This window comes from Anser cygnoides, chromosome 2 (assembly GCF_040182565.1).
Source record: "Anser cygnoides isolate HZ-2024a breed goose chromosome 2, Taihu_goose_T2T_genome, whole genome shotgun sequence".
Classification (NCBI taxonomy): domain Eukaryota; kingdom Metazoa; phylum Chordata; class Aves; order Anseriformes; family Anatidae; genus Anser; species Anser cygnoides.
In genome coordinates, this window is record NC_089874.1 from 10,709,431 (window position 1) to 10,736,585 (window position 27,155).

General features: G+C 35.2%; 1 protein-coding gene across 3 annotated transcripts in view; it reads right to left on the bottom strand.

Annotated features, from left to right (window-relative positions):
• Window positions 1-220: 220 nt before the first annotated feature.
• The window catches only part of ESYT2 (extended synaptotagmin 2), an 84,605-nt gene continuing 57,670 nt past the window's right edge, over window positions 221-27,155 (bottom strand). The window contains exons 8-23 of one of the 3 annotated variants that reach the window (XM_048050535.2): window positions 26,514-26,634; window positions 25,737-25,913; window positions 25,193-25,275; window positions 23,810-23,858; window positions 22,988-23,077; window positions 22,359-22,454; window positions 14,769-14,831; window positions 12,737-12,811; window positions 10,723-10,809; window positions 9,799-9,948; window positions 8,616-9,004; window positions 6,922-7,020; window positions 6,011-6,142; window positions 4,569-4,674; window positions 3,487-3,536; window positions 221-3,371 (exon numbers count right to left, since the gene is read on the bottom strand). In XM_048050535.2, the coding sequence (XP_047906492.1) occupies window positions 3,326-3,371; window positions 3,487-3,536; window positions 4,569-4,674; window positions 6,011-6,142; window positions 6,922-7,020; window positions 8,616-9,004; window positions 9,799-9,948; window positions 10,723-10,809; window positions 12,737-12,811; window positions 14,769-14,831; window positions 22,359-22,454; window positions 22,988-23,077; window positions 23,810-23,858; window positions 25,193-25,275; window positions 25,737-25,913; window positions 26,514-26,634 (1,813 nt within the window). In that variant the 3' untranslated portion in view covers window positions 221-3,325. Of the gene's footprint in view, window positions 3,372-3,486; window positions 3,537-4,568; window positions 4,675-6,010; window positions 6,143-6,921; window positions 7,021-8,615; window positions 9,005-9,798; window positions 9,949-10,722; window positions 10,810-12,736; window positions 12,812-14,768; window positions 14,832-19,318; window positions 19,421-22,358; window positions 22,455-22,987; window positions 23,078-23,809; window positions 23,859-25,192; window positions 25,276-25,736; window positions 25,914-26,513; window positions 26,635-27,155 lie in introns of all 3 variants that reach the window. The other 2 variants (XM_066991453.1, XM_048050536.2) reach the window with 2 other exon arrangements.

Here is a 27,155-nt window from a genome sequence, read left to right on the forward strand (position 1 = left end):
TTCCCCAGTTCAGGGATTCATCCTGTACTTCTCACTCCACTTTCTCTCACATAAAACCCCCAAATCTGCCTGGACACCTCATAGCAAGGCCACCTAGGTTGCAATATTTGGAACATCTGTCTTTTTTTAACAGCATAAAAATGTCTTAGATTACAAATTAGGACAGGAAATGTAAAAGAGACGAAAAGTGTGTGTGTGTAGAGGGAAGCAACACACTGACTTCCATATGAACCATTTATTGAATACATGCATCATAATGTAGAATTACATGAGCAAAAAAGGCAATCTGTACAAAATTGATTACCCTTTGTTCTCATTTCAACTCTCACCATTAGCTGCAGCTCTGATAAAGGATTCAAGACAAAACTAAAATTCTTTTAACCCAAACTTGAGTGGTATGCATGCTGATTTGAGTTTGGGTTGGATCACTGCGGTAAAAGAGAGCTGGTTTTCATGTCAGTGAAGCAGAGTAATCCTAAAAACAGTTTCAATACTAGAGACTGTGGTTGATACATACAAGCAACAAAGCTCATTTTAGCCATTTCTTAAACATCTTCATATGTTCATATTTTAAGGCACAGGATAAACAAGAACTACATTAAAAGCTATCAGTTGATACTGAATACATTGACTTGATAATGAAGTGCAATTCTTGCCCAGAGGAAAAGTGGTGTTTGTCCTCGCTACTTCCATACAAACGGAACACTCAGAACCTGGTAACTACAATACAGAGGTTTGCTTCCACTACCAACAACAGGCATTCTTATTCTAATCCAGATTCACTCAGAACATTTCTAAATAGTGTGGCATCCATGACTGATACCTGCCAATCAGAATTATGGAATTTGCATTGGAATTACAATCACTTCAGATTCCTAAATAGGAACTGCACTTTTCTTAAGAACCTATCCTTAATGTGGGGTCCTGAGCTATTTGAAAACCTGTCCTATACAATTTATTCAGTTCCTCACTTTGTGCTATCATCATGTGTTTACCCAAACACAGCATCTTTTCCCCTGGAGACTTCAGAAGACAAAATATGCGCTCTTTTTGTTCAAGTGCAGTCTTCCAACATCTGTCCCCAGACCTCACTTAAGACTTGAAGCACTGTATCGGTCTTACTGCTTATCGGTATGCTAGGGATCAAACACTGCTGAGTCACTGGCTAAGATGTAGTGCAAAAGTTCTTCCACCTCTGGCTGAACCAAGGCAAAAGACAATTGTGCTGAACTACTGCATGCACACCTCTTTCTTACAACACCTTTTGCTTTTTCAATTTCCATTGCATTAACAATAATTGTTTTTTCATTTCTAGCATTTTAACAGAGATCTAGCAAAGAAAATCCATATTTCATAATATATATTTTGTATGAGCAGATGAGTGTATATGCATACAGACACTCATACAATCCAATATAAAGTGAAGCCTTCAAATAGAAACGTTTCTTACAAAGAACCTCCCTCTATTGCCCAGTCCCTCAGAAAGTAACAGCAGCAAAATCTACAATGTAGGTTTGTTTGCAAAAATTGTCTCATACAAAATGTGGCAATAAGAAGGCCATCACTGTATAGAGGTGTATGTGTGTGTCACATCTGTGTGAGAAATGTTCATGTTAAACTGAATTTTGACAAACTAAAATAAGTCGATTCTTAAACTTGAAAAAGACAAAAAGCTACATCTATGGTAGGCACTTTGGTACATCTAGTAATGTAGGCATATTCTACATCTAGAATTAAGGTTCCGTCAGTAATTTTACAATAAAGCTAATTTCAGGAGTTTATTGTTATACTTTAAAATTCTTTCTTGGCTGAGAGATCATTCTAGAATCTTAGCTAAATAATGTACTTCTTCTGTCTAATTGCATACTTATCCAAGAATGAGGCTGTTGGCTCTGAAAGAGCTCAACTGTTCTCTTGGATTCATAATGCACATTTTTTTTTTTTTTTTAATAACAGTCTGAGAAAACTTACCAGCAAAAGAAAAATCAGTTCAGGATACAAAACCACCCCATAGTTCATAAAACTAGAGCTGTGAGCTCAGCTGCTGAGGCTGATACTCTCCCTTCAACTTGCAACTGTCTACTTTTATCAGTTTGAGTATCACTACTGATCTTGCAGCAGACTATGGCAATGCTTCAGTAGAACGCCATTATTTCTCAAGAAAGCTGTGTGGACCACTGACGTGCATTTTCTTCATGCACCAAACGCACTAAGTAGCAATGAGGCAACTGTAAAGACAGTCACTTTCAACTCAGTTTCACACTTTCTTACATATTGGTGTTCCATTGTAGTATTACAGAAGGTATAGAATAATAAACTATTTAGCACAGTATTCTATAATAAAAAGAACATATGTTTTGTACGTATGCCTACTGTATGAACTTACATTGCAAGCTGATTTGTATACCTTATCAGTGAAACAAGGCAGACAGGACAGTTCTAAATAGAGATTTGTTTATAATACAGTAAAATCCATGTCCTCATGCCTTCAAAGGGTCACGTGTTTAGTACTGCAGAGTACAGGAATAAATAATAAAACCCAAGTGAACCTGTATAACAAACTGTACTGCTTGTAATGTTTACTCCATTAAATGAAAACTCAAATTTATAAATCATGATTCATGGACCTCTCTTTATACAATATTTATAGAATTCTCATTTCTGTTTATAATATTCTATAGCATGATTTTCCAATAATACATTTATATATAAATACTAAAATGTTAATGTTTTGTACATTTTAAAGTTGCCACACTGGGCCAGAAGCACAATAAAGTAAAAACATTTTTCTGCAGTTTGTTTTTGAAGAATATCACAAAATGATTAACATTAAGACCATTGTGCTGCAAAGACAAAAGAGATTCATTTGAAGAAATTAACATGCATTTAGAAGAAAATATCTATATCCTTTATCTAATTTTGTTCTTAATTCAAACCAGCATGAAAGAATTATAAAAAAATAGTATATATTTACATGGTACAGTATAGCTTGGTGAGATATAAAACAAGGCAGGAAACATCTTTTCACTTTCTAATAGGTATAACCACCATAAAGATGAACTTAAACACAAAAGGTTACTTTACTGTATGATTGCACATGACAGTAACATGTAAAATTTTTGAGCAAATTAAAATACAAAATTTAACAATGAGAAACTGTATGGCTACATAAAATGACCAAGTGTTATAAAATTATTGGGGATGTGTCTAACAACTAAATTGGTAAAGCTATAAAAATAATATTGGTACATCTGTGAGAACAATGCTTTAAAAATACATAAAGGTTGGCAAAGGTATGTGTCAGGAACTCCCGGTATCCATGGGCCTAGCTTGCACCATGTGGTCTTGTACCATCTTCTGTTAAGTCATACCTGAAAACAAAGAGAACAAAGGAAAACGTTTTTACATTTAGCATGTATTATTAACACTATTAACATACCAGTTATTAGTATGCAATATTATTATTAATAAAGGAAATATACTTACCACTGGGTCCAGCCTTTAGCAAGTTCTTCAGATGCCAGAGGTATCAATAACTGGAAAGTTGACATTAGTGATTAATGCATTCTGTCTTTCATTCTGTGTCTTTTAAAGACTAAATTTGACAATCTTGTCAACTACAGGATAAGTAATGCCATTAATAAACAACATATTTTACAATGATGCCATCATAACTATCTTCCACCTGTAGCCTTGTAGTAAAGTTTCAAATTGGTAGTTTTAGCCTAAAAATCTGTACCCTTAAACTGGTCCCAGAGCACCTCACAGGCATAACTTCTGAACAAGGGATACGGCAGTCAGATGAAGTATTTATGCTAACAGACATCCTTGTCAACAGGAAAATTAAGAACACCATTCACCATAAACTGACCATAATTCTGATCTCTCTCATCCTCTTTACAGAGTTTGAATATGGCAATCTACACAGGTGTAAGCACATACTGTTCGTATGTGTAGGAAACAGAGTGATTTAATGAGTGCCTGTAGAACAGTGAAGGTATAAACACAGTAGCTGTTTCTGGCATTAGGAATGCCTCCAGTAGTTCTTTTTTCATGGATTTTCTGGAATTTTAATTACTAAGCATAAATTTGTTGTGTTCTCTATGTAATTTTTCTTGTCTTTTAGGTTTGATATAATGCAAAAGCTAGCCTCTCACTGCTGCTGCAGATAAGATGTCTGAGCCACCTGTGTTCAAGACCAGCAATTTTGCCAGACCATCTCCTGAGATATCAGTAGTTTTCTACTGGCTGTTATTTAGTTTCTCTGACTGTATAATTAATAAATCAAACATGCAGGGTTATTTTTTTATTTTTTTTTACTGCCAGTCTCAGAACTTACCATTCTCTAGAAGAGATTACTACCTCACAGTCTGATATATGTCCTCTCATCCTTTGCAATTCATTCCTTCCTTTACTGAAGCCTGACATCTAAGCCATCTATAATTTTTAAAAGCTTCCTACCTGAATCAGTTATGTCAGTCAACACTAACAAGCTCATATCACAAGAGAATTTTAATCTTTATGTAACAACATACAGTACAAAAGGAATTTGCTTATTTTCAACTTACTTTGCCAAGCAGCCCTTTATCTTTGGACAAGAAACCACCACTGTTCTTCACTGCTACATCTAGTGTTCTTCTCTGTACTTCAGGGAGGGAAACACTGAAATCAAATCTGACAGAAAAAGTGATGCTTTAGAGAGAATTTTGTACCTGAAGTGCACGTTCAGTTCCTACAGCTAAACAACAATTCAAATCTAAACCAAATTATGCCCCTCCCTGAACAAATCCCCCCAAAAAAGCCTTGAGATAAATGATGAGAGAAAAAATCCCAAATTTTTGTCTAAAATTTTTCTCCTATACTTTGATCAATATTAACACCAAATCAACATCAAACATTTGAGACTTCTGTCCCATTGCTAAAAGCAACAAACAAACAAAACAAAGAAAAGGCCAATCACTGACTACAGAGGAGAGTGAGGAATCCTACTATCTTGACAGCTCAGCACCACTATTCTCCAGAAGGGAAAGACTGATCAGTCATGATCTTCATTCCTCTAGAACCAGAGCTCATTTTCACACCAAGGAAACTATCAACTTTTAAGAAAGAATGCATGTTGTTTGCTAGATCCAAAACTTACAGAAAGTAAGGGCAGGATTGCACCACAATCTACATCTGTTTGTCACTACAGTTCTTAAGCAGCTTTACTGCTTTTCAATACCTTTTACTTTGAAAGGCACAGAAGAACAAATCCTGGGATAAACAGGAGCGAGCTGCACTACCAGGTGTATCTACCAGAGCCTATAACTAACAATTTACAGATTTCCTTGGACAGAATATACTGACCTGTTTTTTTCCCCCAAACTAATTTCCCATCTACAGAGAATGCTCTTTGTTATTGAGAAGTGATGGGTGAGGGAGGAAGAGGTATGCATCTGAGTGAAACCATCATCAAAAAGCTGAGTACAAAGATAAGGATCTGTATGCAATGAAATACTGCACAAGCTTGCATTAGTTCCAACCTGTCGGCCAGGATTTAATCCACATGGAAATTTCCTGACTCCCTGGATGCTGAGAAGTACCATGACATAGATTGATTGAGCAATCTGATCATGTACAGACACTGGCTAGCCAGTCCTACAGAGGAGGCAAGCCAGAAAACTGGCCAGTCAGAATCTACATCTTCATGCCTCTTGTCAGGAAAGCCAAGTTAGCCACACTAGCCAACTAAAAGACACTCATGTTCCAACCAGCTGCCCAAAGAGCGCATGCCACTTCTTAGCTACTTACGCAAACACAGTGTAACATGGGATAAGGCAGAAGAGAGGAATGGCTGGTAACAGTGTAAGAAGGGTTATAGTGAAAACAGGGAAGAGGAGGATGGAAAGAGCTATTATACAGGAAGAGAAAGGTATGACCGAGTCTGGTGGTTCAGGTAAGCTGAGAAATCTTGGTTTGGCAGCTTTATAATTACATAATATAGAACCACTACAGACAGTTTAGAACATACATTTGATCAAACACCGGGTTTAATGTCTTCTTTGATACGTGTGTTTTTCTTCTTCCTGATCTTCTCTTATCAGGCAATAAATACATTCGAACATATGGATCGGATCCTTCTTCAGAAAACGCTATTAGATTTCTGTGACCAGTGAAAAACAAGGAAAAACACTTTAGAAAATAAATGAGACATTGCTAAGTACGTGTCCACGCTACTATCCCTTAATTTAGCACTCTATATTTAAATAAAGTTCATTTCATCACCACATACATATCTTTGATGTTTCCCATGCACGAAGTACCAAACTTGTTGAAAAATATTTCTAGAAATGTTACACCTGTTTGAGAACCATCTGCATCTTTATGACAATTGTATTTTAGAATCCTTACATAGATAAGCTGTGGGATATCCTGCACAAAGTATGGCTACATATTGGCTACATTCTAATACATAGAAAAGTGTAAAAAAATCTAAAAAATGCTAAGCAGTAACTTGTACAAGATCAGATAAATGGTAAGTAGACAGCAGAGCTGGAAACTTAAGGTTTCTTGAAATCCAATTCAATGCTTACATGTGGCTTTCCAAAAATCATGCGTTTTTGTCATTCCACGAAAAAGTCAGGCTCTTAGATAAAGATTTTAGACACTTCTGATAGAAATCTACATACCGTTTCCATCTAAAATCTGATATAGGCAAAGAAAAAAAACACAGCAAAATCTTCAGTTTTAACTGATTCTGTTGTAAGTCTAGCTCTGTATGATTTCGTATTTACAAGTAATTACAGTCAGCATGTCATTTTAAAAGTAATTAAGACCGTCCACACAATCGAACAACTTAAGAGGGTAAGTCAAGATACGACAAAGTCATATACCAAGAAATACGCACAGAACTAAAAATAAAATTTGGTGTCTTATGCTCACCTGCAGGAATGCACTACCACAATCAGTTTGTTTCTTTGTGAACTATGACGAATTGTTAGCTGTATCTGTCCTAATGGAGATTGCCCCAGGGTTGTTCCACTGTGGTGAAAGAGCAGAATATTGTATGTTTTTAAAAAGCGTGTTTTCAGTAAGATCCAACTGAAATACATGAAGTATTTCAGAACAGTATTTCCAGAAATATTGTATTATCTATTTCAACTGTCACTGCACCAATGTGAAAGAAGAGAGGAAACAAAAGTTAGCATGTGAGTATATCTTTATCAGTTTCCCATAGTCTAGGCCATTGACAACCAGGCTAGAATGAAATATTTCAGTTCAGTATTCTCTTAATAAAAAAATAAGAAAAATAAAGGTCAGAGTACCTAGATACATGTGGCTTGCAATAAAGAACCTCCTTAGCCATAGCTTTACCACTCTTACCAAATAATGAAGTATGAAATTTGTGGATTAAATAATGAGTAGTATTTCAACATTTATCATAATTAATAAAGTCTAACCCCACTTTCGGGATAAAAGAGAGACTGACAAACTGAAGACAAACCAACAAAGGACCCTAAAGATAAATGGGGAACTGGAGCACAGAAGCAGTTGGGTTTGTACAGATTGAAGAGATGGTCAACAGCATATGCAAACATGGTCTTTCATTACTTAAACATCATAGAAAAGACTGAGTCATACTCCTCTTACACATGCACAGTGAGAGGTCAAGTTACGGCTAGAAAAATTCCAACTGGAAATAAGGAAAAATGTTTTTGCAGTGGCATGGTTAAGCATCGAAACTGCTGAGAAAGTTTGTAGAAACTCCATGCTTGGACGTATGCAAAAAACTTGTCTGGACAAGGCCCAAGAAAACTGATCTAACTGAAGCAAGATTTGCTTTGAGCAGAGGGCTGACTTTCCTCCAGAGGTTTCTTCCAAACTATATTACTCTACTGATTCTATGAACTCTGACACAGAAAATGAGGAATTGGTTCAATCCCTTGCTCACAAACTAATATAAAAATTAAATATATACATATGTCTTTCTCTATGAATCTACTTAGATTCACAGAGAAGCTTCCAACTTGAATAGGGATCTAATGGCTTCCATTCTCCTATTCAGAGTAGAATAGCTGCTCTGCTACCTTTACTGGTAAGTATAGCTGCCCTTTGAGGTAAGAGAAAAAAAAATAGAGAATTTAAGAAATCATGGTTGCAGCAGTCCTCAGTAATTGAATAATAACTGACCAGCCACTTAGCATTCTTTACAGTCAACTATCCCTCTGTGTAATTTACGAAGAAGACCACCTATATTCAGCTTAAATTGGCTTAATGCTAATATGATTCAGTGGTGCAACTACTGGCGTGAGTGTGACTAATATTCCACCAACACATATTCTTCCTTCTCACCATTCCACTCTTTTCAGCACTACATAGTCAGTGCAGTAATGAGAACAAGGTGGACTTTATCTTGCAGATCACAACAATGGTGTAGTAACTTCTAATTGCAAAATCTGTCTAACTGAGGTACCAAGAGGAAGCAGAAAGTTCAAAGGCTGATTTTCTAATTCCAGGCTCAATCTGCAACAGGAAAAAATATTACTGAAATGCAAACTGAGCGATTTCTTTGGCTGCATAACATTTTCTTATAAAGCAACTTAGATGTATTGCAAAACAAGTAATTAACATCATACTTTTCAAGTTGTCGCAGTCTTTGCCGTAGCTCCTGTGTAGCAATGGGCAGAGATATGTCTGAGGCTATGCTAGGAGTTGGTTCCTTGACTGAGAGGTGGCTGGGAGAATAATTGAAGTTAGAGGCATGAAGACTCGAAGAACTTCGGCTGAGATCTGTTGGCCACTGAGGACTGGCATTGGGAGGCTGACTTTTTTCAGCTACCTCTGTCTTTTTATCACTGTCAGTCACTGGGGAGGCTGGAACAGGTTTGTTTGAATCAAGTGGTGGCGAGACAGGAACCTGAGGCTTAAAAGATGATTTTCTTGCATCTTTGGAAACAGACGGCCTTTTTACTTGGGCTGAGTGTTGATGATCTGGAGATCTTGCTTGCTTTTCAAGAGAAAGGACCTAGATACAGTTAAAATACATACAATATTACTATACTACAAAAAAGAGGAATAAATTTGTTTCTACAAGAAGTACTTAGTGACAAGTTGTTAAATTAAGACAGTAAACCAGGACCAAAAATTTTGGTTACATTCATTTACAATAGGAAATAGTTTCATGTTACAAATACATTACATAAAGTGCTTTAGAAAAGAACAAGTAACAGAAGGTGACAGAAGTGTTCCAGTACTTCCAAAGAGGTGCCCTTACTTATTATGCCAAATAATTTACCTGGAGGAAAACAAAAACCAACTTTCAAGCATGCAAGCTTTTTCATGAAGTCTCCAATGTACTTGAAAGTTGGTCTGAACTTTTCTAGTACTGTGAAGGTACTTCTTTTCTGCATAAACTTTATTTTTTTTTTTTGACCATGATGACCTCAGTTCCATTTCTGTAAGATAAAGTTAATTTCAGTGATCTTACAGTGACTGTAAGATCTGTAAGATCAAGTCATAAGAGACTAGCAGGAATTCAGATTCCATACAGTTTCCAAGCCTAAAAACAAGGGGAACCTCAGTCTTAATTAAAGCAGATTACCGTTTTGTTCCAAGAATTTCTGGTTTTGAAATAGAATGTATTTAAAATAGAGAATATCTTTGTGTGTACTTGGTAGTGCTGCTGGCCTAAGGACACCAGGAATTGTGACACACACTCAAGGAAACATACCATCTTCTTCATAAAGATAAAAGACCAGAAGTCATGATAGTCTTAAATATGCTTTCATATGTTTACAATGTGAAAAGTTTTAAGAGTACCCTGAGTGCAATCTTCATGTTTATAGTGCTGTTTGGACCAGAGTTGCTCAGGTGGAACCGCTGATGCATAGTTAAATCTTCACTCTCCAGCAACTGACTTAGAGGCAGTTTGAGGTTCCCCAGAGAACACTGGTGCTGTTCATCCCTCACCTGAAGGAACACATAAGATAAACAATGTTGTATCATCTACTTTGTAAAAATTCACAGAAAGAAAAGGAAATGACAGTTTTATTTAAAAAGAAAAGCACAAAAGCACACGGAACATAGTTCTTCAACCAAGTTTCCCTGATCCTAAAACTACTTTACACCAAAGAAGAAAATAGCAAATATACTCCACGCCTATTTTCTTCATCCCTATCTTCTACAGCAAGACATAAAACTAACCAACTGCATCTACATCTAGAATATATATCTAGTTGATCCCTGATCAAAATATCTGTGGTTTCCAAATGGTCTGTGCAAAAATGAGTTCCCACAACTGTTAGGGGAATAGTAACTAGGACAGCCCTCATTTACAACTACATGAGTAACATTTCAGTAGTGTAAGGGGGATACAGTATTTGGATAAAGCAAAGACTTCCTCAGCATGAGAAAGGTAACAAAATCAACCATACATAACCGTATTACTGCTAGCAATTGAGAAGACCAAAGATTCCAAACAGACATCAAAATGTACTTCTCTTCCTTGTATTTTATTTATTTAAATGTGGCAATCATCAAGCATAATGTTCTACTGAAAGACTGGTTATATTTTTTAATAGTAAATGCAAATAACATTTCATAGCCTAGTATTAAAAACCAATTTAAGCATAACTGTAATGGTGTTCACAATATAATAGATATGTCATAACAGCCTATAACATCTAAATATTGCTACTGAAATGTCTTAAAAAAGAAAGGTATCTAAAGAATGGGACAATGTACCTCAACTTCAAGATCTTGTCTTTTGGGGTTGTGTACAAAGAAAGTGAAGTTTTCCTCCCATACTGGTTCATTGGTCTTGTATCGAATCTAAAGTCAGAGAACAGGAAGAACAGGAAGCAGACAAATTGTAAAATATGTTTGTTCTATGTATGTTTCTAATAAAGCTCTTGTCAAGAGTTGAGTACATTTTTCATTTTGTCTTTGCAAAATTTGTTTAAAACCTAACACAACTAAAGATCAGGTGGGATCCACTCAAGGTGTATGTAATATCACATATCAAATTATACATAAGAAACGTAATAAAATGTGTTTTGCATGCACACAGATGAGTTGCTTTACATAGAGTACAACTCCTGCTGAAGAACTGTTACTTCCTATCAGTCTATGAACAAACGTAAGGTATTTAGACTGGCACATTCCCTCTCCTGTCATACTTCTCTGTAAGGGCTGAACTAACTCAATGCAAAAAAGAAAACCACCCATACTGTGTGTTATCTACCTTTCTAGGTATCACTTCACTGTTCCTTTGTCATTTTATTTTAAAGAGCAGCTTGAATACATGGAGGTTAGTTATGAACAAGACAAGTGTGCTGAATGCCTTGCATCAGTATCAGAGGGATCACCATCAACATTGGCCTCATCACAGGCTACACACCACCCAATTAGGAAAAAGAGATGGATGAGGTAAAGAGATGGATGAGGTCTTCTTCTGACAAAGCTCTCTCGGGTCTGCCAAACCAAGTTCTTATCTTAGAGCAGTTGAAGCTCTCCATTTCCTAGTAAAGCAGCACAGTGCTGCTTAAGCAATTAGGAGTTTGTTTTAGGATACAACACACTGTTGTCTTAGGGTTGTTCTCAGTCATTTGGGGTGTTGACTAGGAGTGGAGCTCTTCCGTACCTACTACTTACATATGAGTAAGACTGGTTTGCGTATGTGACTATCAGTGATAGTGATACGATCCTAAGATGCATGAGGATGAAAAATAACAGAATAAAATTCTTGGACTTTAGAAAACCAGATTCAACTTGCTCTGGGATCTGTTCAGAGGTACTCCATGGGTGTCTACCTTAGAGGGCAAAGGAGCTAAGTCAGCAGTGCACTCTTGCAAGTAGTGCAGGCAAACTATGTCCTAGACTAAGTCAGTAAGAGTATAATCAAGAGATCAAAAGATGAGCATCGGTCCACTCAGCACTTGATAGGCCAGACCTGGCATACTGTGTCCAGTTGCAGTACGTTGACTTCCCCCATTCAAGAAGCATAAAGAAGTTGGAGAGAGTCAACTGGAGGACCACCAGGATGATGGAGAACTTGACATATAAAAAAGGGTTGAAGGCATTCAGTTTGTTCAACTTAGAGACAAGGCAGTGGAAGGGGGATCTAATCCAGTATCTAAAAAGTAGTTATAGACCAGGTGGAGGTACGCATTGACAAGGATACATAGCAGCAGGACAAGAGACAACAGCCGCCAGCTGCTTCACGGAAAATTCATATTTTTCATGTACATGAAAAAATTCTTCACCATGAAAACAATAAAATATTGAAATAGGTTGCCCGTAGAAGTGGTGGAATTTCCTCTAGGGAAATACTCATGACAGTTACACAGCACTTGGGCTAATCTACAGTCCTACACTTTAAACTGAAGGTTGAATCAGATGATCTTCTTGGTCCCCTCCAACCTAAACATTTCTGTCTATGCATTTTCAAATCCCGATCAGTGTTTTGAAGCCCGTGTTTTGCTCACAGTGTTACTTACACAACGACTGTGGCAAGAATCCCAGCTGCAGATCAGAACCCACTGTGAAAGGACGTCTACAAATAGTTATAAATCTGGTCTCTACTCACAGACAGCTTGAATTAAGTACCCTTTCGATCCTTGGCTCCTTGTTGAAAATTTCAGTTCTGGTGATAACTTTTAGAGCAGTGCATGTGCTCAATGGCTTGATAGCCAATACCAATCACAAAGAGCCACCAAATGTCTGTAGACACAGACAGGTACAGAGAGCAGGAACTTACCTTACTTTCCTGTGCCTTGTGTCCAACTGACAGCAAAACAAGTGGGTTGGGATTGCTGTTTATTTTCTTTCCTGACTGGTAAAGAAAAAGCAAAAACTTTGTCTTCAGACTAAACTGTTTTCCTAAACGTCTCCTCTGAAACTTACATGTCTGCATCTTAAAAATACGATTCATTTGCATTCTACTGTATGACAATCTATTATTCTCAGCATTTTATTCAACAGACTGGAATGGCATACTGGCTAGTGACTGGTGAACAGATTACTAGCCTGGTGAACACATTAATATGAAGGTGTCCAACTTCCCTAAGTAAACTAAAACAAAACATTAGAAATAAACAGGAATTTTAGACTCCTTTCTGTTTTCTTTGGATGAAACTGAAAAGGTGCAAATACTTTAATGAGCATTACAACAACCCCCAAAGCCCACAAAGCATAGTTAAAATTGCAAAATGAGTATGGCATACAGATGGAAGATATGGAAAAACCACAAACTCAGAAAGTTCACTTTATTTACATGGCAGTATTATTATTAAGCTGGATGAATCTTCCAGTCTGGGGAGAAGGAAGATTCACTATAATGTACCTGATGTATATTTCTACAGTTTACCAAATACTCTTTACTAGAGAATCAACCATCTGCCATATCTGAGCCTTGCTCACCAGTTGTATAGCATTACATCAAACTGTGAAAATAAACATCAGTTTAGAATCAAATTACATACACAAAGGAACATTCCCAATTACGTTTCTTCAAAAATTTTAAATTAACTAAAAAATTTGTCAGAAAGAAAAGTTAGACATGAAAGTTAATCATCTCAAGTAGGTGTTAATGCAGTTTAAGAGGCCTAGACAATACAGTATGCATAGTTAATATACTTTGAGTTCTACCTGCGGGAAACTGTAAACAGAAAGTTAGTTAAAATCTACTTTATGCATGTAAGGTCACAAACAATTCAAATAATTTATTTTTTTTAAATTAAGAATGAGTGTATTTTAAGGTAATTTTGGATCTGAACTTACATTTTTGACAGCAACTTCCACTAATATTGGTTGATTTTAACGTGACACACTGCTTATTAAAAATACTTTCCTTTAGAAAAAAAGCTGGTAGAAATCACTCCTTTCTTGGATGAATGCCGCCTTTCTTTTGTGATTTCTAATAAAAGGTATATAGCCTTAATCAAAGACAACAGACTACAAGGTCTAAGGAATAGAAAGAAAGTCAGATTACATTCCAGCTGATGGTGGGAAAAATGGTAAGAGAAATTTGTTTCATTTTTTCTTCACCCATAAAAAGGTGTCTAAAGCTCCCTTTTTTCATAAAATGAAGAAACTCCATTAGTTTGCAAAAAGACCCTGTTGCTTATTCTCATACATAAATATAAATAATATTAATTCATGCTAAATAGATAGGAACACACCTCTAACATCTGCCACTGACAAATTTGCTGTTGACAGGATATTCAGTCTATTAGAGCCTGCCTGTTGTCCAAGTTCCTCCACCTGAGAACTTGGTTCATGCCTTCCAAGTTTGCCACTCAACATGAAGTCTTCCGTATCAAAAGGCTGGACTGAATTTATTCAGCATTCATATAAAAGATGTAAAACCTTCCAAAAACATCTAGCAGAAAAATGATTAATTCAAAAATACATAACACATTGATTTTGTTGGCTAGTCATTCAGAGTTGAGCAGTAAAGTATCACTCAGTATGTAAAAGATGTCTTAGCTTTCATGTCGGCTTTGTTCTTTAAATACTACTTCAAGCTAGTTCTCAGGATTAATTTATTTTAGTCTTCTAAAGCAGCCTATGCTCCACTTGACTGATTTAAAATTCAGATTACCACAGACCATAGAATTTTACTAACATCTTGACCATTTCTTGAAATCAGATGGTAAATAAAACTGAATCATACTAAATATAGATCTGGCAAAAGAAATTCCATTCACTGTTGCAAGGAAAGTGTTGCAGGCATTCGTGCACTTCTGATTACTATTGTGACCTTAAATGGACAACTATATTAGTTTTACCTTTAGGGCTTTCTGAACAGCAGCCTTCTTCAAGCCATCAGGGTTAAATTCTAATGGATTATGCTTTTAAGTCAGGAGAGAATGAACACAGGAAGGGTTAGTAAAGTCATGCAATGAAGCAATTTCATTAGGTTAATTAATTATTACATGAAAACATAGGACAAAAAAAAAAAAAATCTTTCAAACAAAACAATGATGGGATCACTAAAAAAACAAACAAAAATAAAGAAATAAAAATGGACAAAGCTTTTTTTCCCCCATATCCTCTCTGAATGTTTGTATTCTGCTTTTAAACTAAGGTACACCCTTTCAATACACTTACATTTCCCTTATCAGCTCTTTTATAATAATAAAAGAAACTTCATAAAACAGGTTGTATTGAGAGCTTGCTGTCCTAAGCATTGCCTTCCAAATGAACCTTTTTAATATCTGGCTACATATATTTTCACAACGTTGAAGGTTCTCTGGTAAATCAAATGGTTATGTGAAGGAGCCCTTTTGTGGGAGAAATTACTATGCTCAAAGTATTGACAAGACATAGATCATTATAAAAATTTTAGTTGTTTGAGACTCTTAACCAGATGAATGACATAAAGACTGCAAGCTAACTAGAATTAAATATATTTCACTTAGTTGAAGGCATACAAATAAACTAACAGGAGGAGTTTGAACTGATTTAGCAGGACAAAACACCTGACTATTTTCCATTAACTAAACAAAGTTTTGCATTTTATTTTACTAACAATAGATTGTTCTTGAAGTGATACATGTAAATTACAAAAATATTACGGAAAAATTTTGATGGCATTCAATGCATAAGAGGTAATTTCAGCAAATATATTTTTGACATAAAACCTATTTCAAAGCAGTATACTTATGTCTGTCTTTTTTACAAGCATATATTTCTATTTAAAGGGAGAATTGTGCTTTAAAAGCTGTAATATATGGCAAAAAAAATAATTGCATAGTGGCTTTTGTAAACATGCTGGATGATGAACAGAAAACAAGATAATTAATGCTCTGCCAAAAGAAACGCTTTCATGAAATACAAACTTAGAATTGACTAAAATTTGAAAAAAGATTTTAAGCTTCATGCAGAAATACTTTTTTTTTTTTTTTTTTTTTTTTTTTTTACATTTTCTTTGGGGATGTCACATCCATATATTGGCCAGTCTGTGTGACAAGATTCCTAGCGTTCAGTTTTGACATTTCTGTTTCAGAAGGAACATACAATATAATGAAACTGGGGGGGAGGCAGAAGTTTGGCTTTTTAAAAAATATGTATTTTTTTTTGTAAAATAAAATTAAGCAGTCTTCCAAAAGTACTTGTTTAGATATGTTAGGGTCTAAGATTATTGGACTTAAGACCTTCAAACATAGAGACTGCACAATATCCCCAGATACACTGATCAAAATGTTTAATTCTCCTTATCATTCAAAGGCTTTTTAAAGCTCAACTGGTATATTCCTTGCTGGAATTTAAGTACTGCTTTTTGTTCTCTGACAAACATGAAAAACTTTGTTTGCAGCAGCCTTGTGTCCTTTCTATCTTCATTTTTTATCTCCTAAAGCTAAATGCATCCTAGTTATTCTTTCTCTGCTAGTCACATTTTCTAGCTTTCTCATTATCTAGACTGCAGCAGTGATGATTCATTTTAACTGGTCTCCATCCTAGACAGCTGTGTCCAAAATAAGGGCCTTACTAATGTCCAAGCAGAACAGAAGGATTAGTCCACACATCTTACAGGCTACACTCCTTTCTATAGTCAAGATGGTATTTGTTTTGTAACAGCATGATACAGCATGACTACAGATCTACTCCTGTCAGACAGCTTTTCTTATCCCATATTAATATGAGAGCAGTACATGTCCTCTTCTGAAAAGCACCTAATTTTTCAGATCATATGTGCAGTTCATCAGTATCATTTTGATACATAAACTGCCCCTCAAACTTACTGGCCATCCTTCCCTTGCATTTTTACCTGCAAATTCAATACACAGTTTTTCCCCTATGTTATTGTTTCAAGGAATTTTAAAAGCCCAAAACAAACCTCTGTCATCAATTATAAAGGTAGGCAACCAATGATTCCTGGCTATTGCACAAGTCTCAATTCCTCTGGAATCATAGCAAGGAAGGCCAACAGGGATACCAGCTGGGGCAAATATGTTTAAGCCAGACTTCAGGTTTCAAGGGAAAGAGCTGCAGGTCCATGAGGAAGGTGGCTGAAAGGCTGGGAGGGAGGAGACTAGGAGAAGAAATGGGACTATTCAATAAAAAAAAGCCAAGAAAAGGTCTTGCCTTGGATTACAAAGTTGTCTTGCTATGGTTCTGAGCATCTCTGAGTTACATGAAAAGGGGACGGTTATCCAAGAACTATGCTGACATCTGACACAATGAAATAAATCCAACTTCAGGTTAGTATTCTCTAATGGCTAATGACTTTTGCAGTAAATCCTAATATAGCAAGGCCATAAATTATATGGCACCTAACAAGCTGTTTTATTATTAAGCCAAATGCTAATTTGATACGCTGTAGAGTACAACTCATTACTTATGTTAACTCACTAATTTTTTCTTGGGGTTCAGATGGTGCTTTAGAAGTTTCTAAATCTCTCAGCTGATGACCAGAAGACAGTGACTGATCTGGAAGAGCTGATTTAAAATACAGATAATTTAACTGTTATATACATACACTAAATACAAAATAAATATATATGACAACATATCATAAAATTAGTATTATGTACTTCTAGAAATTATAGTAAGAGCATAGTTCATAATCCTTAACTTCAGATAAATCAGATTTAGATGGGTAAATGTCTGAATTAGGTGCCGTGAATCCAGGTTTCCAGCAGTCAATAAAAACAATTAGAAAGAATCTGAGCATTCAGGGCTTTGTTTGTTCCTCTCCCCCAAATAAAGTGAAATCCCTTTTTAACAGCCACCAAACACATCCACAAACACCAAAAATAACTCAGACATGTCACTTAGATACCTGAACTTAGAGGTGTGAATGTCTGCATAAGACATTGAAAGATCCCCTGAACACAATGGGCAGTTCTACAACTGCTGAAGCTGTTATCTCTGGGCTGTAACAGTCCTCTCCTCTCCTCTCTCCTAGCTTCCAGCCATAAATCTTGCCCCTTTGGTTGCTGCAAGACTGGTACCCAACAGCAACTGCAGAACAAGCCAGCTGACAGTGCTGTCGAAGGAAACCCAAACATGGCTTTCTTAAAACAGTTCCACTCTGACTTGCAAATAGCTTCATGGATTTGGAAAGTTTTGTCCTATATCTCATTAAGTACTGTTATATCTAGATGCAATGTTCTAATGCAATGACTCTAACAAAAACATCAAGGCTACGCTTTAATCAAACTTTTTTTAAAAACGATATCTCTATAGTTTTTATAATTAAAACAGCAACTACTTATCAGTTTTAGCACCAAGATAACTGAACCACAGAATATATGGTTTGAATCCTTGTGATACCTATAAATCACGTTTCTCCAAAAATATAAGTATCTATGATTATGAACTGTGTATCATGCTCATTAAATTTTATACAACTTGGTTAGTAGATGCAAAGATTTTTTGATACTGGAAAATGAATTCCTACACAGAAACCAACTGAAAGGACCAGGAAAAGGATTGTTTTGTTGGTTTATTGGAGGGAAAGGAAGGAAGAGTGTTTTTAAATCAAGGTTTATGATACGAATCAAAAGCAGCCAGCTACAAATTAAATCTGCACAATCTACAGTGGCATAACTACCTCCCTGGCAAGAGCGTTCTTATTCGGAACAGACTGCCATTCTTTCTGGGGATACCAAGGTTGTGTTTACAGACTTAGGTGTAAGTATTCAGAGACTCATTAGTTTGCAATGATCTCCTATCACTAAATTAAAGCAAAAATATTAACTTTTTATTCTTCCTAGCCTGGATTTTCCTGACTACAGACTAATTTGGAGAAAAAAAAAGAAAAAAGAAAAAAAAAGGAGCTTGGGAATTTGCAAAACAAGGAGCATCATGGAGTGAAACAGAATTTACAAGGGAATTTATAGTTTGGGATGCACAAAGAATCACACCCATTTTTAGCTCAATACTTGAACCTGTGTGGAAAGGTTGCAAGTTCTTAGAAATGTTGAGTGCATCACCATTAAAGATTCTGGGATGTTGGTTGTAGTATTTATTACATTTTCTTTCCTTTGCAATAAAAGCCAACAATTGCCAGCACACAGCGTGCTAGTATAGTATGCATTTTATTTCTCAATGAATCACCAATTTAAGCTAAATGTAAGAGCTTTTACAACAAACTTATCTTGGGTTTTTATCATGAAAGGTTAATTACTTACCCAATGATATGCTGATCAATGAAATTTAAATAGCCTTTAAAATGCAAGAAAAATAGCACAAAAAAACAATGCACACTTGTTGAAACCATGCAGCAAAACAAATTGCATGCTCTCAATCCACTAGAGTGAGTGGCTTTAGTAGCACTAATCCACACTCTGGCAGATAAAAGGTACAATACAAATAACACCAGAGAACTCACAAATAGTGCTCTATAGAGTGAGGTAGTGTTTTCACAAAAGACTAGTCCCGATGCTCTCCTCTCTTTTAAGTATCCACACCCAAAGTTTCCCTCGTAGATACTCTTAGGAAGATGGAAATGGAAGGAGAAAGCAGAGTGATGGGATTGTGGCAGAATGAATGCATAAGCAGCTTTACTACACAAGAAAGTTAAAGAAGACAGTCAAAGGATTCCAGAGAAAACAGCAGATAACAAAAATATTTGTCATTATGAATAGTTTCAACAGTTAAACTTTCTGTAGCACAGAAACTTGATTTTTTTTTGCTTTTTTATTAATTAATTATTGAAATATATTAGCACAACTTTCCTGGTTTATTCTTGGTAGTTCAGATTTATATGGCAGTTCCAACTAAGAAAGTTTAGAGACCTGACTTCTAAACCATTTCTGTTTCACATAAAACATATTTCTGATAAATCATCCTAGTGCTCACAATCTCACAACTACAATGAATTTGTGCAAAAGAACGCCTGATTTGGTTATCCACTGCAACTCAAGCAAAGTAAGTCTGATGCTAAATCTAAAATGTACCAGTGATCAGCAATAACTTTAAAAAAAAAATCCATATTGAAGGCAATAATAAGTTCTTATTCATCCAGAAAATATTTCAGTTTCAACATAAAAGCTGTGGACAAGTTTTCAAAACTATTAATAAGTAGCATAATTTTAAGTGAGACTTCATTGTCGTTTAACCTTTTGTTCCTCATAAATATAAGCAATCCAAAAGAGCAATTAATTTTACTATTACACTACAGCAACCCTATCAATGAATATGAACACATCATGAGAAGCTAGCAGACTTTCATGTTTAGTCTTGTAACTGTTGTTCCATATCACAATCAAATGGACATAAAAAGAGCTGTATTCACTATAATTTGCTGTATTTTGTATAGGAATTCCCTTACAGGATATAATTATTGTCATTACAGAATCTATAGAAATCCAGAATCTATAGAAGTCTTGCCACAAGAAGCTGTCCTCCCATATTTTCCCTCCAACCCAATTTTAATGCCTTTTTGTATCTGTTTCTGGACAATTTGAATTTAAAACAGTATTGTATTTATTATTGTTGTAAACTTGTAAATGGAATTTTCAAGTGTTCAATGCTAGTTTCTAGCATATTCTAGCGCATTACTGGACAGAGAATGACTTGCAATTAAATACTGAGTTATTTGTAGCAACTACACTTATGGGCTGGCAGAACAATAAAAACAAAGGAATAAAGTTTCCACGCTATGACCGTTCTCATTCCCTGACATTACCCACACAATGCTATACTGTAAACAAAGCATCAGACACAGCAATAAGAAATTTGGGATTCTGTAGCTAACTAGTCAGCTTTGGGCAAGGAACTTCCTTCCGCTTTCCATGCCCTAGAGTTTAGAGATCTACCGATCAGAAGTACTGACTAAAACACGGTAACAAAAAAACTGTCTCCAAAAGTAGGTAAAACACAAAGCTTGCAGCTCAACCTCTGTAAGGGAGGGAGACAACACTAAAGAATATTTAAAATAGGAAGGGAACAAATTAAAACTTATGACAAAGCCTCTACGTATTTCCTAGAGAAACTATTCTAAAACAGAGAAGCAGGATGGTAAGGAAAAAATTAGGGGATTGTTATGAGATTGTGGATGAGAGAACTATAAATTATTCCTTTTTAATGAAGAGGCTTCAGTGTATTTTAAACTTTTAGAGTTTCATTTAAGTAATTTTTTAACAAAAAGTAAATTTTTAAGTATTTTTTTTCATTTGTAGTAATTTTTAACAAAAAAATAAAGACATGGGTTCAATTTAATCTAGCACACAAAACAGAAGGCAGACAGACATTTTTGTGTGTTGCAGTATTCTGAAACTAATGTTAAGCATGCCATAATTCTATTCTATTTATGTTTACTCCAATACAGAGTAATTTTACTCTCTCTGCTAATTTACAGAGTTCCCCCAAATTCAATAAAGTGATTCTAAGAAGATAATGCAGGACGATTCCGAATGAGGTACATCCCTTTAGCTTTTAAAATCACCCATAATACTGCTTTCAAGCACTGCTCTATACATGCTAGAACAGACTATTTGCTAAATGAAATCACTAGTCAGTGATGTAAATCCTTTAGGCTACCGCGATTTCATTTGTTACACTTTGATGCAGTATTTTATTTTAACTGAAATTTAAGGTGAGTGGACAAATTTGCAAAACACATCAAAAAATATCTGAGGCTTGAAAACTTAGATCTTTGATTAGTATTTTAGCCATCACTCCCAGAATTTCTCACCTAATAGCAATGCTGAAAAATGGAAAAATTCAGTGCTTCCCATATCTATTTATGGTGGGGTTTACTTTATTACTGCCATAATTTCCAACCATGAACAGAACACTGCTAACCTGAAATAAACTACAATACAGTTTGTGCTCACCACAGACAAACTACTTCACACTGCCATAGTATAATCCATATAACGACAGAAACATGTTTTATGTGCGTTTTACACAGGCAAATAAACATTACTCCAAACGCCAACCTGACAGAAATCTCATACAAATATTCTGCCACTGTAACATCAACCGCACAGCATAAATTTCATGTTGAGGACTTCATTTCCTTCAAATCTACCACAGATATCCTAAACCAAAGCAAGCAAGTTTACCTGAATTCAAGGAAGTAGGCCTTTTCCCAGTTAGTTCTTATAATTCCCCATGCTGATCCCATACTATTTATGGAAAACACTGCATAATAAAAACATGCAGCCTTTCAAGTCCAGGAAAGGAGCATTCTTTAAAGAAAAAATCACACTGATTAAAGGGTAATGTTTTATTAATTATATAAATATATTACCATACTACTAGAAATATGGACCTTACATTACACGTTTTGAAAAAAGAGAAAGAATAGAACACATGGCTTAAGGTGTGTTAGTGAAGCAGTGTGCCATACTACCAAGCAAGACATGCTGGAAGTAAGCAAGAGATACCTATAAGAAAAGGGCATCCAGGAGAATATAACTTACAGGCAGGTTTCTTGCTGAGTCCAAATAGAGAATAAGCAATGCAGAAGAAAGTCCATCATTGGCTTGGTCTTTATCAGCTCTAATGCTAGTTAGCACCTAAATGAAAACCATACTGTGAGCCTTTGTGCAAATTAAATACGACATTATTTCTGTCCCTTTCCTGAAAAGTATTTTAAAAATATCTTCCCAAACCCAAACATTCACATATACACACTATAAAACATAAGCAGTAGCTTTTTAAGTCTCCATAGAGATGTAGGTATTTCCATGAATTCCACCCCACTTCCTAGTTTTTTGTTTTTTTTTTTAATTGGATAGACTATATATCATGCTCAGTTTTATCTCCAAGTCTAATGAAATGTTGGCTGATATTCTCAAACCATAACATTAAGAGAAAAGATAAAGAAGGAAAAAGCATTTTAAAAATCCCATGCCACAGAAGTACACTGACAGGCATGACTCATTTGAGATTTCTAAAGACAGACAGCTTGGAATAAAGTTACAGATTTATCCAAATTCACTACAGCTAAAGAATTAAATCACTTACATATTTAAATGTGTGCACAAAAAAAAAAAAAAAAGGAAAAGGAAAAAAATATTAGGAGAAAAGTAATGTGTTCCTTCAATACCTTGTCTAGGTTTTCTGCCGTTGGCATCAATGTGAGCCACTCCAGTTTTAAATGTAATTTTCCTTTGGACACTTCATCCAAAGTAAACCACTAAAAGTTAAGCAAAGTAATGTGAAATAATCTGACACCAGAGAAATACATAACTGCAATTGGCTCTTCAGGAAATTTAGGAAATGCTAAGACACACTAGAAATCTATTAGAGCTGGAATCTGCATAAACTAAAAAGATCTAATTTGTTGTTTAAAATGTCCAGTATCACACTAAATTTTATGACAATGTATAACTATTCAGTTCTGTCATACAAAACCACGCATGCAAACCTCTATGTTATCCTATAAAAGCATTTTTAAAACATCAAGAGAATTCTCTGAGTTCTTTAAAGCTGTTCTAAAAATACACACTAATACATCAAAAACTAACACATAACATCACTAATAAAATTGCTCTTATATGTAGGATAAAACTTCCATTTTCTTCTACATTAGTTTAATTAAAGTCTAAAAGTAGTTAAATGCAGACAAATAACTATTCTCATGGAAGAAAAATCCCTTATCAAATACATGACACCATTTTTTGCATTCACATACTAGTAAGCTTAAAACCCAACAGCAGCAGAAGAATGGCATCATTCAACAGTTCAGCTATCCTTCAAACCACTGCTTTGTTCATCAAGGAATCTATTTCTCTAGCATTAAGGTTATTCAGGAACTATCTTCAGGAAAAAATATGAGAACAACTAAATGTACAACATGTTTTGTTGCATTTTTTGTTTCCTTTTTGTTTTGTTTTGCTTTTTAAACCAGAATTTACCCAACACTTACCTCATCTAGAAGTCGTTCCTTTTCAACTTCAATTAAATCTATCATCAAACTAGGAAAAAAGAAAACAAAACAAACAACAACAACAAACAAAAAAAGTGTTTTAGACAGGAAGCAAAAAGTCTAACTCAGAGCTCAAACCCCACCCTGTGCTTGCTGATTCCAGATTTCCACTGACAGCAAAAGAACAAAACGGTACTATTCTTTTAGCCCCTAAGAGAGAAAAAAGTAGGGAATGAAATGTCTGAGCCAGGATGGAATGCAGGATGATAGTAAATATGCCTGTACTAGAGCCCATTTTGTAGCTATGGGTGCAACTAGCAAAATATGGCTCATACACAAGTTCTCAAAACCATGACCACATCCAAACTACCCACTGGAATTAGCCCCTGGACATATGTTATGACCAAATTCATGCTTTAGAATTGTCTGACAGAGCGCTAGTTTGCACAAGCCAAAAGTGTACCAGGGAATCTGCTAAAAATTAAATAGTGCAGACAAATGCATGCTGGTGTATGAACATTTGTCTTGCCTTTTGTTTTACTAGTACTGGTATACATATTACGATCAAGTTGCCACTCTTCCCCCCCACCACTTCAATGTAAGATTAGGGAAGTGCAAAGAAAAGAAGCCTTAATACTACCTACTTCTTTATTTAAATGAGAAGAGAAGTAGGTACTGTTGCTCCTGTTAAGAGAGAAGGAGCTGGAAAGATAAGGGAGTTCTACTCTGTATGGAAAGCAACAATGGGAAGCTCCAAAACTCTGCAAGAAATAAAGGTGACAAATTACTGGTGAAAGAAGCTGACTAAAACCCTGAAATGTTTATGGGTAAACACTAAGGGTAGGCCTATGGAATCTAAGAGTGAGTAATATTTGCGAAAGCATTATAGCAATATTTTTTCTTTAATCAAACTGCTGAGATCACCTCATAGAGGAAAATAAACTGAGCTAGCCAATTAAAAAAATACTCTAATGAAGAAGATACACAATTATAATTATTTCTTCAGATGAAGTTGATATATCTTTAAGATTTAATGCTAGCTTAAGAATATTAAAGCAGGTATGGTTCAACTCAAAAAAAAATTAAAGCACCCTTTTCTGGGAATCCACAACACTTACCTTATTTTTTTCATGACTATGAAAACATACATATGTGTATATATACACACAAGCACATTTTAATACAAATTTGTTTCCATACATGTAGTATCCAAGGAATTAGGAAACTACTTACTACCAAAATTTGAAAAGATAAGTAAATTATAAATGCAGTAACACAGCAGAAATACAAGCGCAATAAAATACAAAATGAAAAAAAAAAAAGTTACATCAAAATACTTAATCTCCTTTCACTATCTACACACATTTTCTCCATAACGTTTACCTTCCAAGGAAGTCATCTTTGTCTGGATCTTCATCAAAGAGCTCAATCTCTAGCTCCTGTCCTGGATGTTCATATACTAAGGCCTGGAAGTACAGTAAGACAGCATTGTCAATGGTAAAACTAACTGGCTTTGTCAAATGGCACAGTAACAATAAAACAGTGAAACAGCAGTGTCTTTGTGTATTAACACATATCAACAGGCAAAAGCTTTAAAAATATGTGATTTTATGAGTTGAGCAAGCATGATCTTTCAAGGTCCCTTCCAACCCCTTCAATTCTGTGGTTCTGTGATTAGAGCTTTTCAGATTTTTTTTTCTGTTCATGTTGGTATTAAGAGACTAGAGTGCTTTTCAGAATTACTGTTGCTAAGTCTAGACAAAGTATATATACATCAATGGAGAATAGCTGTTTGTTACAGAACTTTGGACTTCTGGAGGGAAACATCAAAAAGTTCCTCAAGAAAATCTCCAGAGTATTTTCTTTAGTAAAAGAAATTTTAGAAGACCACATTACAAAATGCAAAACACATTTTTATTGGTTATACCTCATAAACTTCATTCCATTTTGGATTGAGATTTTCTTTGATGACCTTGCTTTGGAAAATCTGGTTGCCTACACGGATGATTCCATAAGGATCTGACTTTCCTTTGACGATCCCTTTTAGGTAAGTATCTTTACCCTCCAGGTCCTGAGCTTCAATAAAGTGTATCCTTAGAACACCCTGAAAAAAAGAAAGGATGAGTTTATATAGCAATCTCAAAGTCTCCATGCCATCACAGTTCATGCAATATATTCTTTATAATTTCCACTGCAGTTTCCTTAACATGAAACTTGGTTTGGACACCCTGTGGATCAAGAGATATCACAGCACACCTAAGACTCAGAAAGATTCTTAAAGAAAAAAGAAATTATCATCAGTAATCAGAAACATACCAGTTATATCAAGAAATGCCATGCTACTGGAACAGAGTAGCACTAAGTAGTAACAACTTTCAAGTAAAGAATATTTTGCTGTAATAATATAAAACATGTTACATAATTTTACAGTATTACAATACAATTACAAGTTACAATAATTTTTAATCCACACAGTTGTACTATGCTTTATAGGTAGTATGTGGAAGATTATAACAAAACAAAAAAAAGTCCTTCTCAGTGTTATTATCAAACTCCATAAAATTATTTATAAATGGGGTCATTTAAAGTGAACAGATTCATCATAACCTATACTATTGCAATAACTATATTTAGAAATTCATACATATGTACACAACAACATCATTAAATGCCAAATTATTACTATTAACAGAAATATACTTACTTTTGGTATAGGAAATCGCAACTGAGCAATCTGCACTTCACTGACAAGGGGAACAGTAATTCTATTTGGAAGGACCAGGTAGTTGGATATTATATCCAATATTATTGTATCTGATAAGCCACTGTTAGAGAAAACAATACTCAGTTACTTCTTGGGAATTAAACATGCTATGTCACACAGACTGAGGCAGCTCAAGAGTGAAACTTTATAGAAAATCATATCAACACTTGAGATCCGTTTTTTTAACATAAAATATACACTGAAATAAGTTTAAGTATTAATGCAGTTTTTCCAGCCACATCTGGAAACTAAGTAAGAGCATTTATTGCCACTTTTAGAATAAGATAAACATGTCTTGAGGGAAATCAGTGTAGAACAGAAAACAAATCTCTACATCCTTATAGGATAGCAGTCTGTTAACAGCTACCATTTACATCTTTTGCTGCTTAACAACCTAAATGGACAATCATTTGGATGGACAATCAAATGGACACCCCTTTTTGAGGGGTGCAAAAGCCGAATCTGTTCTTTAAAAACTTTTTTTTTTTTTTTAAAAAAAATAAAGGATTCTAGCCAAAATGGCCACCAGGTGGAAGCAGCTGATATGTGAATAACACAAACCAAGGACAGGAATATGAAAGT